Source organism: Helianthus annuus, chromosome 1, assembly GCF_002127325.2.
Source record: "Helianthus annuus cultivar XRQ/B chromosome 1, HanXRQr2.0-SUNRISE, whole genome shotgun sequence".
Lineage (NCBI taxonomy): Eukaryota > Viridiplantae > Streptophyta > Magnoliopsida > Asterales > Asteraceae > Helianthus > Helianthus annuus.
This window is the reverse complement of record NC_035433.2, coordinates 46,004,698-46,024,356: the sequence shown is the minus strand read 5'-3', so window position 1 is coordinate 46,024,356 and position 19,659 is coordinate 46,004,698. Positions and strand designations below refer to the sequence as shown.

The 19,659-nt window shown below is 33.7% G+C and overlaps 1 protein-coding gene across 2 annotated transcripts; it reads left to right on the top strand.

Annotated features, from left to right (window-relative positions):
- The first annotated feature begins 1 nt into the window (after window position 1).
- On the top strand, window positions 2-18,751 carry LOC110864762 (glutamate--tRNA ligase, cytoplasmic). 2 transcript variants are annotated; one of them, XM_022113896.2, is made up of 4 exons: window positions 2-233; window positions 1,854-1,953; window positions 2,064-2,217; window positions 18,480-18,751. In XM_022113896.2, the coding sequence occupies exons 1-4, from the start codon at window positions 94-96 to the stop codon at window positions 18,485-18,487; spliced, it is 402 nt and encodes a 133-aa protein (XP_021969588.1). In that variant the 5' UTR covers window positions 2-93; the 3' UTR covers window positions 18,488-18,751. The 2 variants fall into 2 exon arrangements, with proteins under 2 accessions (XP_021969588.1, XP_035830084.1); XM_035974191.1 differs by lacking the exon at window positions 18,480-18,751 and adding an exon at window positions 18,005-18,047.
- Window positions 18,752-19,659: the final 908 nt, after the last annotated feature.

Sequence of the window (19,659 nt, the reverse complement as noted above, 5' to 3'; positions counted from 1 at the left end):
TAACTTACCAGCAATAACCCCACCCACATAAAACCCTAGCCGGCGTTTACCAGCCATCACACACACACAGAGACCATACATACATACATCGAGATGACGGAGCTGAAGCTCCTAGTTGCCTCCGATGAGACGGCGCCGTTGTCCCTGCTTGCGGTGGCAGGCCTTAGCGCTGTTCCCCTCACCGTCCACCCGAACCCCATTCTCACGCCGCCGGTCCTTGTTCTAACCAACGGGTATTGCTTTATCTTTTCATCCTGTGTTTAAATGTTATTAAATGTTAGTGCATGATTCCATCGGACATAGCAGAAAATAATCCTTGCTAAACCAAACCATTTACTTTTTAATTTGTCTCTTACCACATTCACCTGAATTAGTATTCAATACCAGAAAGTTAAGATTCCGATTCACAATTTTTTCCATTACTTATATAAGTGTCATCTTTAATCCATGCAAAAGGACATCTGTGTGTGTCTTCAAATGTTGAGTTTGAAAGTGATTAATAAGAAATAAGAATTCTTCACATTCAGAAGACAGACAAGTGTGGAGGGAGGGAGGCTGCATAATTTTCTTTTATTGATCCCATGGGTGTAAACGAGCCAAACCGCTAAAATCTTGAATCGAGCCCACTTAAGTTAGCTTAATAAGCTTTTTAATAAACAAGCTGCTCCACTTATCGAGCTCAAGCTGACTCGCGAAATGAACCGGTTCTTTTGAATAATTTTTATTTAAATTATTTGATACACATTTTTATTAATAGTTATTATTATATATAAAGTTATGATAAGAAAAACTAAATAAAGAGTAAACTACAAAAATCGTCCTTTATGTATGTCACTTATTACAAACTGTGTTCTTTGTTTTCGATAATTATAGAAAACGTACTCGATGTTTGCAAACCCTTGCAAGTTATGTTCTTTAGCCCTAACTCAGTTAATTTTTGTGGTTAAATCTGACCAAATGGACCCCATATGAGGGTATTTTTGTGGTTAAATCTGACCAGATGAGCCCCACATGAGAGTAAAATGACTAACATACCCTCATGTGAGGTCCATTTGGTCAGATTTAACCACAAAAAAATAACTGAGTTAGGGCTAAAGGACACAACTTGCAAGAGTTTGCAAACATCGAGTACATTTTCTGTAATTATTGAAGATAAAGGACACAGTTTGCAATAAGTGACATACATAAAGGACGATTTTTGTAATTTTCTCCTAAGTAAAATATATGATGTATATATATAAATATAAATTAAAATATATAGTTATATGTTATAAATGTATCTAAAATAATTATAAGTAATAATCTAGCCGAGCTCGAGCTTGAAAAACCACTCACAAGCTGAGCTCAAGCTTTAAAAATAGAGCTTGAAACGAGCCGAGCTCCTTTACACCTCTAATTGATCTTATCTCTTAACTATTGTTTAGATCAGCAAATCTGAACAATAACGTAATCGAAAATGTTTATTTTCATTGCCAATAGGGAAACTATAGATGATTAAAACCATGTAAAAAAAGTAGAGTTTATTCTTTTTCTCTTCTATTTATTATACTTGCAAATTGAAGATGCAAAATGGAAAGAAAGGATCAAAATGAAAGCATCTTTTGTTTCATTTGTTATAACTTTACCCCTTTTTATCATAGTTGCGAGATCGATTTCATTTCTTCTCACACTACTATTCGTTACGTTGCACAAACAAAACATTCGGACAACCTGCAATATATTCTTTATTCGTTATGTTGCATAGATAAACAATCAGAGTTCCATTTGATAAGTAAGATTTCATTGCCCTTTTAACAGCAGAAGTTAATAATCTGCAAAATAGACTCAGCTAAAAGCTTCTTGGATTTTTATAGGACGAAGTTACGTGGAGTCAATGTACTTGTTCGATATCTTGGTCGTACATCAACAACTATTCCCAGCTTGTACCAGCGAGATGCCTTGGAAACTGCGCAGGTGCATCTTGTTTATTTTCAGTTTTATGTACAATGTTGATTTTTTATTTTGATGGACTTGTTGAGCTTTTGTTTCAAAGAATTTTAATCTTTTATTGCCTATTAATGTAGATTGATGAATATGAAGAGTATGCGTCCATCTTTTCTATTGGTTCTGAATATGAAGGAGCATGCAAGTATGTTGATGGTTATTTGCTGCACCACACTTTTTTGGTTGGTCAAAGTTTATCGGTTGCAGATATCGTTGTCTGGTCATATCTTGCAGGTAAATGTTAACAGTTGTCGCCTGTTTCATTTTGTGTTTTGTTTTTTCCTCATTTTGACATGTTGTAGATAAAATATAACCCTGTCTCAACTTTTCTTTAGCAAGCATTAGTTGTTAATAGCGAATAGCGGACACTAGCGACAAGCTACTTATACGTAGAGATAGCGATGAAATAGCGGGCTCTACTTTATGTTTGGCTAGAAAATTTTATATGTATATTTTTTCAAAATACGCCGTTTGCTTATGTTTTTTTTTATAAAAAAAAAGAAACTAAAATCCTGCTATTTTATAGGTATATTTAATTGCTATTATCTATAACAATTATGGTATGGTTTTCACTGTGCGAATGTCAATTTCAGCTACAATGGTTTCTTTTTTCCTTTTAGTTTTTTTTTTTCCTTTTTGTGTACCTTAGCTCCTCAACTTCAAGTATTGACAATTACACCCCCTCAGCTTTCTAAAATATTTGTAAATTTCATTTGGTTCTCCTCGAGTTTTTCATACTTATTTTTATGTACACCAGTCAAATATACTACCGTGCATATTTTTATGTACGTTTTCAGATGGTTTACGTTTTGACATAAATTTTGTTAGTCGGGTCAAATATCTGACGGTATAAATTCAAGTTTCTTTAAGTTTCCGCGCCGCCGCAACACGTAGCGGGTCAAAATACTAGTTTATATTAAAACAAAAAAAAAAAACCCCTATAATCCCCCTATTTCCACGCTACGGCATGGTTATCGATAAGAAATAAGAAATAGCTATTTATAGTTTTTATACATATATATTTATAATTAACTTACGTTTTCAGGGTCTGATGGGGTAAAGAATGGGGTAGGATTTTTAGTAGATATAAACTTGTATAAAAATGTGGTAGAGGTGATACGTTACAACGATAGGATCATGGTGCTGAGATTAGTACTAGGAGAGGAAGTGGTGACAGTTGTTTGCGCATATGCTCCACAAGTGGGATTAGGGGATCAAGAGAAAAGAGATTTTTGGGACTGCCTAGACGGAGTCGTGAGGGCCATACCTAGGGAGGAAAGAATTTTCATAGGAGGCGATTTTAATGGCCATATTGGTAGGCATAGTGATGGTTTTAGTGAGGTTCATGGGGGCTTTGGTTTTGGTGATAGGAACAACCCTGGTAGGGATTTGTTAGAGTTTGCGGTGGCCCACAACCTAGGTATTTTGAATTCTTTCTTTAAGAAGAGAGAATCACAGTTGATTACTTTTAGCAGTTGCGGACGTAACACTCAGATTGACTATGTTTTGATGAGGATAGGAGATCGAAGGTGGTGGAGGGACTGCAAGGTTATACCAGGGGAGACAGCAGTGACTCAACACCGTTTATTGGTGGCGGATATAGTCATGAGAGGAAAGCTGACCAAGGGAGAGAGGGTAATGCGACCTAGGGTTAGATGGGGTATGCTAAATGGCGACAAAATCAAAGTGTTTAGAGATAAGGTACTCTCAATGACATCGCCTAGAATAGATGGGGACGCACACCAAATGTGGGAGGACATGGCAAACACCATTACTAATGTGGCGAATGAAACGCTAGGGGTTGTCAAAGGAAAGAGGTGTGGCCATAAGGAGTCATGGTGGTGGAATGAGGATGTGCATACTAAAATAAGGATTAAACAAGGGTGCTATAGGGATCTTTTGAGGTGTACAGTTGAGATGGTTTGGGCATGTGAAGAGGAGGCAGACAACAGAACCAGTTAGAGTGGTTGAAACCCTCGAGGTGGAGGGGAGGAGGAGTAGAGGCAGACCCAAAATTACTTGGGATGAGCGGGTTAGGCAGGATTTGCAAAAATTGCACCTCTCTGAGAGCATGGTCCATGATAGGAGCTCGTGGAGACGTAGGATTAAGGTTAAAGATTTCTAGGAGAGGGTACAATTGTGTTTTTAGGTGTAGTGTATGGGCGTACACAAGTAACTATGTGTATAGGATGTTTTGTACAGTTGTGTTTCTAGGTGTAGTGTATGGTCGTAGATATGTAACTATGTGTATAGGTTGTTTTGTGTTGTCATATTTGTTCTGTTCTACCATGCACTATTTTCGCAACTCATACTACATTGGTAGCTTCATACACACACACACACATACACCTCATGCTCTATTTATTTCTTTCCTAGGTGTTTTGGAGCCGAGGGTCTCTCTGGAAGCAGCCTCTCTATCCCTAGGGGTAGAGGTAAGGTGTGCCTACATCCCACCCTCCCCAGACCCTACAAATAGCTTTGCTATATGTGGGATTTTACTGGATATGATTGATTGATTGATTGATTGATTTTCGGATGACAACCTTTCAAAAGGTGAATTTTGAAGCATACTGGAGGTGCCAGTGAATGATGTAAGGTTAAAAGAAATATGACCCTGAGTAGCGTCTGTTGGTTGAGTAACATTGTTCATAAGATAACTAACATTACCTATTAAGATATATAAACAAAGTTTTTAAATAATCTTCATGATATTAATTTATATAAACAATATCGACATATATCAAAGTTAATAAGTATTTACTTGTTGGCATGAACGGTCCAGTTCCATTAGGCATGACATTTGGAGTGGCTTCTAGATCAGGAGAGGTCGGTAAATTGCTATTGGTATCTGATATCCTATGTCTCCTTGCAGATCTTCTATTGTCCAAATTTAGTTTCCTTAATCGGCTATTATCTATATATTCAAATTGAAAAATATTGGGAGATAAAGAAAGCATGAAAATAAAAGATACGATTAGATTAAAATAAACATAGATAGCAATATTGTGAAATGCAAGTTTAGTAATATATTTTACTTGAAAGGCGGTTATTACAAAAGAAGAATAATAACTAACCTTCCGATAAAACCGATAAGTCTTGTGTAACAGTCCGCATAATAGACGGAGTAGTTATCGAATCAGTCGTTGTGCCCATTGTATTCACAAAATGTGATGGACCTCCATGTAAGTTAGACCTTTTGTTATCCAATAATACTTTCCTTATTTTCCGACTCTGTTTTGCCTGATCTTGAGTAACAACGGGGATAACAACTACAACATACACACAAATTAATAATTAAAGTCACAATGCATAATAGTGATGTGTTTTAAATAAACAAAAAATGCAAAAAATACCTTAATACATATTTAATATTCAATTACAAACGCAGCTAAATTAAACATATTGTGAAGTAGTACCGTTCGTAATGGTCGATAATGGCCTTCTTCCTCGACAAACTGTAAGGGAATAAAAAAAATCCCAAGTTAGCAAAATACATTAAATGTTAACATATGGCTGATAAAAATAATCGTAACACAATATATAAAATTTAGTTTATTTTCTTCGCGAACTAAAAAAGTTCGGTTATGTATAAGATACTAATATTTATCCTTAAATAATAAGTTATGGTATTATAGTATGTAGGATGATTGAAACATCTGTAATTAAAATGATTAAATTATATTTAAAGATGTACATAAAAAATTTATGAAAGAGGATTCAAATGTTAAATTTACGACATTACCGCATGAAATGTTTTCCTTTCGGTGTTGTTAGACATTCCTGAAATTATGGTATGATGTAAGAATACGACAATCCAAAATTTTACTCAATTTTAAATGCTGTTAAGTATGAGATTGTTTTCATTTTTACTATTAGATACTAATTGATACGTAGTTTATGTTACCCTAAATTAGCATTATACAATGAAATAATAGAAGCATGACACAAAATTAGAAATATTATGAAACGATAACACGAATGAGAATAATACATTACTGCAACAATTATTACAACAATGCAAAAACGAAATATAATAAGAAGTTCTTTTGTTATTCAAGTTAAGAAAGGATATAATATCAAAAACTTGAAACAATAAACAAAGTTTGAAAACCCAAACACAAATCAATGTATCATAAAATAATAATTTCTAATCTATAGGCGAAACAGTGGTCTCGATAAATAAGGCTCCTTTCGGACCGCTGTAGTCGTCAACATGTTGGAGGTACTTGAAAGATTCATTGCACAGGTCAACTTTAACAATATCACCCCAAATGCTTGTTATGAGACACTTGTTGTCTTGAATTATATTGGTCCTTCGACACCTTTCAAGATAATCAACTATATGAGGCGTATTGAAAGAAAACACCTTGATCCACGCCTCATCTTCAAATTTGAACAAATCAGCAAATAGCTTATCAGCCCGTCCAACAACAATCACATGCAGCTTCATTGTAATGCTCAGAAAATGTCCTTGCCAAGGATTCACTTCCATAACCCCGGGAAAAGGAAGTGTGCTGGAAGATTCAGAAAGAACATCGAAAGCCACTATGTGTCTCTCACCTGGTGGAAACCAATAATTGGAAACCACGAAATATATGCTTTTCCCGGAATAAATTTCGGGAGACCATGAGTAATATGTTGAAGCAAAATTAGTTACGTTCAACGAATTTATCATTCTCCATGACTCACGACGTCGTGAATAAACACGAGCGTTAACAACATTACGGTAACGTTTGATGTGAAGAACTTTGAGATCATTGGAGTCGTCAAAATACATTCCACCTGTGTCAGAGTTTCGATCGAAATTATGATTAAAGTAGTCGTCGACCAAAAATTTAAAGCGCCTCGTTGTTGGATTCCAAAGTATGAGCTCACAACAAATCCTTTCATTGCAAACTAATAGCAGACCTTTAAACGACACTATAACACGTAAGAAAGAAGGATGGACATTAAATGGAGAATTTATGGTTTTGCTTGTATCGGCTTCGAAATTCTCGCCTACTATGTTGTCAACAACAATTGGGTTATCTTTCAAGGATAGAAGTTTCTTTTGTAGCGAACTTAGAATACGACGAGAATGCATAATCTCAAAATTATGAGTTGATAGTTCGTTACGAAAAAATTTGGAAAGACATTTGAAACGACCTATAGCTTTGGCAAGGAGCCTTGTGAAAATTTCGTCAACAATCATTTCAGACCCAAACATGTCCATTTTATGATCTACTTTGCTACAATAGAAGATATAACAAAAGAAATACAATAGTTTATGTAGATGTTAATAAAAAGTAATCAGAATTACTATCTATCAATATACTAAAAAATTAAAATAGAAAGTTGGTATGTGTAACAATAAATGCATCTAACCTTAATATTATAAACACATGAGGATCTTAAAAATTGTATTAAAATATACATCAATTTAATGTTACAGAGTTACTTTAAAGCATACATATATGTATAAAAATATCATTATAACATTGAAAAAATAAACAACAAATACATATATGTTACAGTTCGTATTTGTTGTTCATTTTTTCAATGTTCTAATGACATTATTATACATATATGTATGCTTTAAAGTAACTCTGTAACATTAAATTGATGTCTATTTTAATACAATTTTTAAGATCCTCACGTGTTTATAATATTAAGATTAGATGCATTTATTGTTACACATACCAACTTTCTATTTTAATTTTTTAGTATATTGATAGATATTAATTCTGATTACTTTTTTATTAACATCTACATAAACTATTGTATTTCTTTTGTTTTATCTTCTATTGTAGCAAAGTAGATCATAAAATGGACATGTTTGGGTCTGAAATGATATTTGTTGTTCATTTTTTCAATGTTCTAATGACATTATTATACATATATGTATGCTTTAAAGTAACTCTGTAACATTAAATTGATGTCTATTTTAATACAATTTTTAAGATCCTCACGTGTTTATAATATTAAGGTTAGATGCATTTATTGTTACACATACCAACTTTCTATTTTAATTTTTTAGTATATTGATAGATAGTAATTCTGATTACTTTTTTATTAACATCTACATAAACTATTGTATTTCTTTTGTTTTATCTTCTATTGTAGCAAAGTAGATCATAAAATGGACAAGCTTGGGTCTAAAATGATTGTCGATGAAATTTTCACAAGGCTCCATGCCAAAGCTATAGGTCGTTTCAAACGTCTTTCCAAATTTTTTCGTAACGAACTATCAACTCATAATTTTGAGATTATGCATTCTCGACGAATTCTAAGTTCGCTACAAAAGAAACTTTTATCCTTAAAAGATAACTCAATTGTTGTTGACAACATAGTAGGCGGGAATTTTGAAGCCGATACAAGCAAAACCATAAAATCTCCATTTAATGTCCATCCTTCTTTCTTACGTGTTATAGCGTCGTTTAAAGGTCCGCTATTAGTTTGCAATGAAAGGATTTGTTATGAGCTCATACTTTGGAATCCAACAACGAGGCGCTTTAAATTTTTGGCCGACGACTACTTTAATCATAATTTTGATCGAAACTCTGATACATGTGGAATGTACTTTGACGACTCCAATGATCTCAAAGTTCTTCACATCAAACGTTACCGTAATGTTGTTAATGCTCGTGTTTATTCATGACGTCGTGAGTCACGGAGAATGATAAATTCGTTGAACATAACTAATTTTGCTTCAACATATTACTCATGGTCTCCCGGAATTTATTCCAGGAAAATCATATATTTCATGGTTTCCAATTATTGGTTTCCACCAGGTGAGAGACACATAGTGGCTTTCGATGTTCTTTCTGAATCTTTCAGCACACTTTTTTTTCCCAAGGTTATGGAAGTGAATCCTTGGCAAGGACATTTTCTGAGCATTGCAATGAAGCTGCATGTGATTGTTGTTGGACGGGCTGATGAGCTATTTGCTGATTTGTTCAAATTTGAAGATGAGACGTGGATCAAGGTGTTTTCTTTCAATACGCCTCATATAGTTGATTATTTTGTAAGGCGTCGAAGGACCAAGATAATTCAAGACAACAAGTGGCTCATAACAAGCATTTGGGGTGATATTGTTGAAGTTGACCTGTGCAATGAATCTTTCAAGTACCTCCAACATGTTGACGACTACAGCGGTCCGAAAGGAGCCTTATTTATCGTGACCACTGTTTCGCCTATAGATTAGAAATTATTATTTTATGATACATTGATTTGTGTTTTGGTTTTCAAACTTTGTTTATTGTTTCAAGTTTTTGATATTATATCCTTTTCTTAACTTAAATAACAAAAGAACTTCTTATTATATTTCGTTTTTGCATTGTTGTAATAATTGTTTGCAGTAATGTATTATTCCCATTCGTGTTATCGTTTCATAATATTTCTTATTTTTGTCATGCTTCTATTGTTTCATTGTATAATGCTAATTTAGGATAACATAAACTACGTATCAATTAGTATCTAATAGTAAGAATGAAAACAATCTCATATCATAAATTTTGGATTGTCGTATTCTTAGATCATATCATAATTTCAGGAATGTCTAAAAGAAAAAACAACCACTATTCATTTGTATCTAAAAACACCGGAAAGGAAAACATTTCAAGCGGTAATGTCATAAATTTAACATTTGAATCATCTTTCATGAATTTTTTATATATACATGTTTAAATATAATTTAATCATTTTAATTACAGATGTTTCAGCCATCCTACATACTAATCCATCCTCCAATATCACAACTGGTAATACCATAACCTATTATTTAAGGATATATATTAGTATCTTATACATAACCGAACTTTTTTAGTTCACGAAGAAAATAAACTAAATTTTATATATTGTGTTACGATTATTTTTATCAGCCATATGTTAACATTTAATGTGTTTTGCTAAACTTGGGATTTGTTTTATTCCCTTATAGTTCGTCGAGGAAGAAGGCCATTATCGACCATTACGAACGGTACTACTTCACAATATGTTTAATTTAGCAGTGTTTGTACTTGAATATTAAGTATGTCTTAAGGTATTTTTTGCATTTTTTTCGTTTATTTCAAACACATCACTGTTATGCATTGTCACTTTAATTATTAATTTGTGTGTATGTTGTTGTAGTTGTTATCCCCATTGTTACTCAAGATCAGGCAAAACAGTGTCGGAAAATAAGGAAAGTATTAATGAATAACAAAAGGTCTAACTTACATGGATGTCCATCACATTTTGTGAATACAATGGACACAACGACTGATTCGATAACAACTCCGTCTGTTATGCGGACTGTTACACAAGACTTATCGGTTTTATCGGAAGGTTAGTTATTATTCTTCTTTTGTTATAGCCGCCTTTAAAGTAACATATATTAGTAAACTTGCATTTCACAATATTGCTATCTATGTTTATTTTAACCTAATCGTATGTTTTATTTTCATGCTTTTTTTATCTCCCAATGTTTTTGAATTTGAATATATAGATAACAACCGATTAAGGAAACTAAATTTGGATAATAGAAGATCTGATAGGAGACATAGGATATCAGATACCAATAGCAATTTACCGACCCCTGCTGATCTAGAAGCAACTCCAAATGTCATGCCTAATGGAACTAGACCATTCATGCCAACAAGTAAATACTTATTAACTTTGATATATGTCGATGTTGTTTATATAAGTTAATATCATGAAGATTATTTAAAAACTTCGTTTATATGTCTTAATAGGTAATGTTAGTTGTCTTATGAACAATGTTACTCAACCAACTGACGCTACTCCGGGTCTTATTTCTTTTAACCTTACATCATTCACTGGCACCTCCAGTATGCTTCAAAATTCATCTTTTGAAAGGTTGTTATCCGGAAAACGTAAGTTAATTGGCAGACCACGAATACATCTCCAATACCAATTATGGATTTTACTACAGAGCAAATCGTAGATCAAGATCCGTTCAAAGGTGTTTCAAAAGGTACATTTCTAATAAGTTGTATTCTTGCCTCCATAAAGTATTAAATGTGTCAACTATATGTTTCGTTGTTTCCTCATTTTGACATATTAGAGATAAAATATAACCCTGTTTGATATTTTCTTTTGCAAGCACTAGTTTTTAATAGCGAATAGCGGACCCTAGCGACAAGCTACCTATACGCTACGTAGCGATAGAGATGAAATAGCTGGCGCTATTTTATGTTTAGCTAGAAAATTTTATAAATAATTTATATGTATATTTTTTCAAAATACGCCGTTTGCTTATGTATTTTAAAAAAAAAGAAAATAATATTCTTCTCTTTTATAGGTATATTTAATTGCTATTATCTATAACAATTATGGTATGGTTTTCCACTGTAGCGAATGTCAATTTCAGCTACAGTGGTTTTCTTTTTTCCTTTTAGTTTTTTTTCTTTTTCTGTACCTCAGCCCCTCAACTTTCTAAAATGTTTGTAAATTTCATTTGGTTCTCCTCGAGTTTTTCATACTAATTTTTATGTACGCCAATCAAATATACTACCGTGCTTATTTTTATGTACGTTTTCGGACGGTTTACGTTTTGACATAAATTTGTCAGACGGGTCAAATATATCTGACGGTATAAATTCAAGTTTCTTTAAGTTTCCGCGCCGCCGCAACACGTAGCGGGTCAAAATACTAGTTTAAATTAAAGCAAAAAAAACCTATAATCCCTATATGGTAGTTAAAAATTTAAAATAGCCCTCTTTTCTTGTTTAGCGATAAGTTAGTTAAAAATTTAAGAAATAAGAAATAGCTATTTATAATTTTTATACATATATATAATGTTAATTTTATCCTCTTTATGTATAAATTTAAAGACCAAATGTAAACTAGTGAAAATAAAGAGGGTTAAATGTTAAAATACACAAACTAATTTTACACTTTTATGTAAGTTTTTACAACTTTTAGGGACTAAATGGAAACTAATAAAAGATAGAGGGGTTAAATGTTAAAATACATTAAGTTGATATAACCATAAAGCCTAAAACACGCTGAAAACCCAACCGCTATCTTCTTCATCTTCTTCTTCCTACATTCCGATAGATAGCATCACCGGAATTGGAATTTTTCGCCGGAAATCGCTGTCGGAGTCGCTATCTGATTGTTATGTGGCCGATATGCACCTTGTAGCGGCGTATGGCTGCCACGCCACGCTATTCGCTATAGAGTTCGACATGGACGCTATTGATCATAGTTATGAAATGCGCTAGGCGCACTCAAGGCGCATATGCCTCTAGGCCACAGGCGTAAAAAAAGCGAGGGTCCGAGAAAAATAAAGCGCACTTATATAAAACAAAAATTAAAATACAAAGTAATACTTTCTATAAATAAAATAACAAAACTTGAATGTAATGATAAAAAATTGAATAATATGATGTTAATTTATAATTTTTAGGAACTATAAATTTTAACCTGTTTGTTTAGTTTCATACTTTAATTTCACAATATCAAATTGAACAAACATCTGGTTTTAAAATTAAATGAACATATTATTAACTAGTAGTTTACCCGTCCGCGGTCCGGGTACATTTGATTAACACCATCCAAACACACTGCATATTTTAATATCACAATGACTTTTTACCCAACTATTAAGAACATCAATAACTGTCTCCATATTTAAGATAATGATGACCTTTTTATGCGATTGCGATTATTAACTACAACTATTCTTGTATTGTCATATATCGAATTGTCATACATACTAACACAAAATCTTAGATCTAATTCGCACAATTTAAAATATTGAAGTTATTATTTGTAAATTGATTAACGTAACAATTAATAACACAATTAAATGAAGTTAGATGAGATCTATGAAAGTTAGATGTTTACGAAAGTGTTAAAAAAACTACCAATCAAACGTAGATTATATTTATTGGCATAAAATATTACACAGCAAACATATTCTAAACATAATAGACCAATTAAAATCACACATTAATTTCGAAAATTGATTCTCCATATACAAAAATATACCAACCATAAAAACAATCACAAACATAATAGTATGTATATAACACAAAGATAACAATAAACAACTAAATACAAAAGCATAACTAAGCATGTGGTGAAACTATAGTTTCCATATAGCTTGCACCTACGATGCCTTGTGTAAAGATGATAGGAAAAAACCATACGTCTTCTTTGCCCTTACGTTTATCTGAGCAACATCACCCCATTCGTGTATTATAATTAATTTGTTATTTCCATCAATTTAGTGCACAGATGACCCTATCATCAATGGCATAAACACACAGGGTAAAAAAGACACCACTTTCGACCAAATATCATTTTGCAGACGCCACAATTGAACATCTACACTACACATTCCAATACTAACCAACATATGAAGTTCATCTCGTATAGTCACCAACTGACCTATAGATTCCACACTCAATGTATCTGGGTATCCTAGATTTTCTATTACCTTCGACTCAACATCCAAACGAAGAACCGCTGTGTTACCCATACACCAGAATTTGGTCAATACAAAATACAAACTATTTTCACAAAACGTCCCAACGGACCAACTATAGATAGCAATATCATATGGACTATAAATTAAGAACCTTGGAGTTGACCATGAACCTTCACTAAATGAACGAATGTTAACAGTCAACCTGAAATGAATGCGTTTAATGTGCACAATTTTGTAATCCCCAGCAGAGTCAACACAAAACCCAAGACTATCATCATCCATATTGTAAAATCCCTAAGAATTAGAATTTTTCAGCATCTTGAACACACGAGTTAGTGGATTCCAAACAACCAATTCACCAGTATTACATAGGCAAGCACATCCCATGCCATCCAAACTTGCTAGAAAAATCACATTACATGGATGACAATCGAAGGGAATGTGAAGATTAGTGCCTAAAACACATCTAGGAGATTCAACATCAACATAACGAATCTCACACGATGATTTGTCAAGAGCAATTATTTTCTGGTCACCTAATATTCGTAGGAAGTATAACAATAAAATGTTGTAAAACAACACATAATATTCAACATACAATATGAATACAAAAACACAATCCTATAATTTACCACATATTTATAAAACACAACATGTACCAAGATAATGCAAATAATCAATGTAATATACGCAAACACAATGATTTCCAAAAACCACAATATTAATAAAAAAACATAATTAATATAAAAAACATAATGGATATAACTCAATTTTAGTCAACAAAAAATGGATATAACATAACCTTATACAACAAAAACAAATGTCTGCATACACATCATATTTATACAAAAACTAACCGGCTTGTAGAAACAATATTCCAAACAAAATCACAAATCTAAAAACACAATATATTTGTACAACTTCTTCTTAAATATTAAAAATAATAAATTAATCATACCAAAAATATATGAAACGCATTTACCTTCTCTTACGTATCTTTTAACTTTGCTTGTACAAAATGATTCCACTTCAACCTCTTGTCTTTTACTTGCTCTAACAGTATCACCTACTTTATCTTCAGTGTAATTTCTTGAGGTTTTCTTTCTTACTTGACCAATGGACTTATAGAAATCAAAACACAATGAAAATAGCAATCAACAACATCATAAGAACAACTTACTTGTAAATCGCAAGTCAATGTTTGCAGTAGACGCCATTGCAAATGTATTTCCAAATGATTAAGATTAGTACATAAAGCAACAAACACAATCGCAAATTCTATAACTTCGAGCCCTTAGTTTCCGGTAAAACTAAATGTCATCCTTTTTCCTTTTCTTCATTATTATATAATTAATTTTAAAACACTAATATGAAATTACCTTTTTGCCCCCCCACTGAATACCAGTTAAATGAATGTTTAATTTTATTGCCATTTTAGTCCCTGTGGTTTGGGCCATTTTGCTAGTTTAGTCTAAAGGTTTTATTTTTAACCTGTGGGTCCAAAAAGGTTTCACAGTTGCCATTTTAGTCCACTGGGTTAACTTCATCCATTTTTTCTGTTAACGAGAAGGCCAATTCAGTCATTTTGTATGTAATTCTGTTAACTAAAAGGGCAATTAAACCATATAAAATGACTAAATTGGCCTTCTCGTTAACAGAAAAAATGGAAGAAGTTAACCCAGTGGACTAAAATGGCAACCGTAAATTTTTTTGGATCCACAGGTTAAAAATGAAACCTTTGGACTAAACTGGCAAAATGGCACAAACCACAGGGACTAAAATGGCATTTAACTCTATTACAAAAATATCACTTAATAAACCGAACCCATATTTAAGAAGCATAAAAAAACATAAATATTTATATTTAAAGTCATATTTTTTTTAAATGTAGAAAATAAAATTTACTGAAACTTCATTCTATTCTCATTCATCATCATGTGCTAAGGATAAAAACCAAAGATAAGCAATAACAAACAATATCACCAAAACATAATTCAATAATTAGAACAAAAACCAAAGAATTTATAGACATTATACCTGTTATTCAGAACAATGAGATTTTGATATTATTTAGAAGGACGTTTATTTAAATATGGTAAATGAGAAAAAAAAACAGTTAACATAAAGTCCTAATAGAATGGGAGAATGAGAAGTGGGTAGTTACTAAAATAAGTAACCATATTGATAGAAACCATACATACTGGAGAGGTTATAAAGACTACTTTTAATAAGGTGTAGCTTGTTTTTTTTTTTTTTTAAAACTTTTTAACAAATAAAAGAACACTTTATTTATTAGTTACACGAAGATTCTTACATATAGGGATTTGGGCTATCGTTTGGCATGGGGTGGCAGCCGATTTTTTCCTTTTATGTTAAACCAGAGGGAGTAAATTTTCGCTCAAAGATTGGTGTGAGATGGATCTATTGTTTTGTTTCATTTAAAACGTATGTTGCACTTAATAATGTTGACGCTTTCAAGGCCCATGTTATTCGATTTTTGAAAGCCCACTGTGTTGGATATATAGACTACAATACTTTCCATAGTATTTATCTAAAAATTATAGATAAATTGTCATATGTTTAAGTTGTGGTCCACAAGTTAGCTTCATAGAAAAAATTATCACACCTACTCGTGTACCTAGTTCAATTAGCTTTAGTCGGTACTCTATGCAATGTTTGTGTTACAACCCCAAAGCATGTTACAAAAATCATGGGAGTTAGATAGTTCAGGTGTCACACCCCTATTTTTGGTTTCTACGGAAGCGTGTCGCGAGGTGTGGCCAGAGCGGCAATCGTTAGATTCAATTGAGTAAACAACATATTTAAACCATAAAAAGATGTTCATCCATACATTTATTTAGAAACCATAATTTACAATACAAACATCTTGTTTGGAATAAAACAAACTACAACTTTAACAACATTGTCAAAGTTTAAAACAAATCCACAAATCATGATAACTGAAAACAGGATAACATCTCAAAAGCTTGAGTTCTTGACAACAACACGAACATATTTTCCAAAGCCGTCCACTAATCTCCTGTAATACATGTTAGTTTTGAAAACATCAACAAAAGTTGGTAAGTTCATGTTATTTAGTTTTTGTACCAAATGAATCTCCAAAATATTTGAAATAGTAAATTCGTTTTGTATAGTATAATGAAACTTGCGCGATCATTAGTGTTTTGCAAGGACACTTGTGACAACTCGTATTTTAGAACCTTTCATCGTGCTTTGATGTAACTTGTATGAACATTATGTGACTAATTGATATGTTTGTTTGCAATGGAATGTTATGAGTTTGAATATTACGTGTTATGTGAATGTATTTGTGAATATGTATGTGTAATGAAGTTTGGTCGCACAAATCTTTGGGCCGCACACCTTGTTCTTGGCCGCACACTCCTCCTCTTGTGCGTATGCTCTTGGCCCAATTCCTCAAGCCATTCGCAGCCCACGGGCAGCCCAAGGCTAGGCCCGGCTAGTATGTATGCGAATACATCAAGGGGGTGTATTAGATTTCTCATAATTTACAAAACAAGAAAACACACAAACCCTAAAGCTTTCTCTCTTCCTCTCCTCCTTGTGCGACGTCAGCCCCTCTCACCCGAAGCCCTTCATCTCGAGCAAGCTAGTCTTTTCGGCCTTCTGGTTAGTGTTCATCATTGATAGTTTGCCATGCTCTTAATGCTGCATTGTTATGTGATAACTAGGGTTTCATGCTAGTGGTTTTATCAATGAGATTATGTTTGTAAATCCGGAACATGTGCCTAATTATGATGTTAATAGGTTATAGGTCTTGGTGTTCATGTAAATCGACCCAAGGGTGTAAACCAAATAGATTGATATAAGGCTTTGGTGATTAATGATTTCATGATTAAATGGTTGATATGTTTTGCATGATGTTGATGTGGTCAAGGAACGAATACATGCTACTGGAATCATAAGTCTTGAATATATGTTGTGTTGTATGGTTGGTTTGATGTTACACAAAGACTAGGGTTGGATGTTAGTATTTGAACCCACTAATCTGATGCTCCGATTGTATGTTTTGTATGATGAGGATTGATTGTTCTTAATTAGATGATAATTAGGGTAGAATGAATATGCATGATTGTTGTAGAATTGCTGTTTGATCTGATTGGAGAACTGCCAAAGTTGTTTGCTGATGTTACGGAATCAATGGGCTGAAAATTAGGAAGTTTGTTACATCCTTGGTCTCGACAGGGGATTACGAGCCGAGATCACACAGTCTCGACTCGAGACCTCACTCGCACAAAAACAGCATTACTCGAGACCTTTAGTTGTGGGTCTTGTTGCGACTCGAGACATGACTCGAGACCGCACAGTCTCGACTCGAGACAACCTGGCCGCACACCTCTCGTGGACTCGTACACCTGTCACATGCCCAAGTAATTGGGCCGCACACTTGGGCTTTGTCCGCATACGTAATTGTTACCGTGAAACATGTTATGAACTGTTACCTAACTACCATGATACTACGTGTATGCCATGAACATTCATTGTACGTAACCTGTAGTATACGTGTAGAACACATACGTGCATTACTTGAACCGAACCTGACTTGTATGACAATCATAATAGGACGTGATTGACCACATTAGTTCAAGTTACTTAACCTACCGAACAAATCTAAGGTGAGTTCATTTCTCTTAAGCATGCGTCCCGGTGGGTGGGATAATCAAACGGGTATCCCTGAAAGGAATACATCTTTTTGGGTTAAACGGGGATGTTGGATAATACACTCATTCCTATCACTTTAAGTCCCATTATATACCGAATTAGTTACCTGAGAGGTAACGGGGTATTAGTTGATAGCGCTATTAGGCTTGGCAACTTCACACCCTACTTGAAAGGACGGGCGTGAACTAATGACCTTAAATCACGACCAATGTTTTGATAGGGGCATTGGGGAGGGCAAACAATCTAACGCCATCTTGCGGTACTCAAGTAATTATCAACATTGTTAATAAACTGAACTAAACACTTGGTAACTAAACGTTTTGGTAAACTATGAACTCGCCAGCTTTGTGCTGATACACTTGTTGCATGCTCGCAGGTCGTTAGATTCTTGAATGTGGAACTTGCTGTCTGGAACTGCTGGAGTGGTCATGGGTCAAGAAACTTGCAAACATATGTCAAGACCATTGGTTTTCATGAATTTACCTTTGAACATTGAACAATGTTTTACTTTTTGGCTTCTGCTGAACATGCTAAACTTTAAGTTATGTTTTGAGAATAATTTTGTGACACTCTAGGTTTTTCCGAACGAACACCTTGTAATATTTTGTGTATATAAATATTATTAAATAAAAACGTGACCTTTGTGCATGATATGTGATGTATGTATGTATTATATATATATATATATGAGAGCCGAGACCACGACCCGAGACCATGACCCGCAACCACCCGGTTGCGAGTGGGCCACTCGGTCTCGAGTGGGCCTTTGGGCCGTAACCGGTTTGGGCCGAAACCCTTAGCATATGTTGGAACCTTGTATATAAACCCAACCTCCCCCTCATTCTTCATTCTTTAGTTACCACACTTCTCCTATTCTTTCTCAACTAGAAACCCCAAACCAACAACATTCCATCTCTTCCAAACCACGGTTCAAGCAAGGATCTCGGACAAGAACTCGGTCAAGATCATCACTCGGACACTCCATCTTCTCGATTCCTTTCTCTTTGTTTTCGGCTCATTCTTCTTCCTCACAACCGGTTAGTGTTGTTATTATGTGCATGAGATTTATGTATGTTTATGAAACTAGAAATGCTTGATTAGTAGCATTATGCATGATTTTAGGATGATTGTGAAGTTTGACTATGTGTAAACTTTTATGTGTAAAATACTTGTAACATGTTCAAAATGACTAGTTGTATGTTCAAACTAAATGGTAGATAATTTGGAGATGAATATGGATTCTTATGACCAAACATGTTCTTGTATGGAAAAATGTTATTTAAAGAGGATGAACCTAGGATAGTGTATAGTTCATGAACTAGTTGGTGTGTGTTTCCTTGTTCTTGCATATTGATCTTGTTAAAATATGTGTGATTTTGGTTCATAAATGTATGGTATGTTTGAATATGAAAACCCTAGAATGATGAACTTGTGATGAACTAGTTGAATATGACTTGAAGATGTAAAAATGGCAAAGTTTGATCTAAGTTTACTAATATTCAGATTAGGCAAAGTGTTAGTAGAAACCTTATTGGTTGTTTCCTAATTTGGGTCTG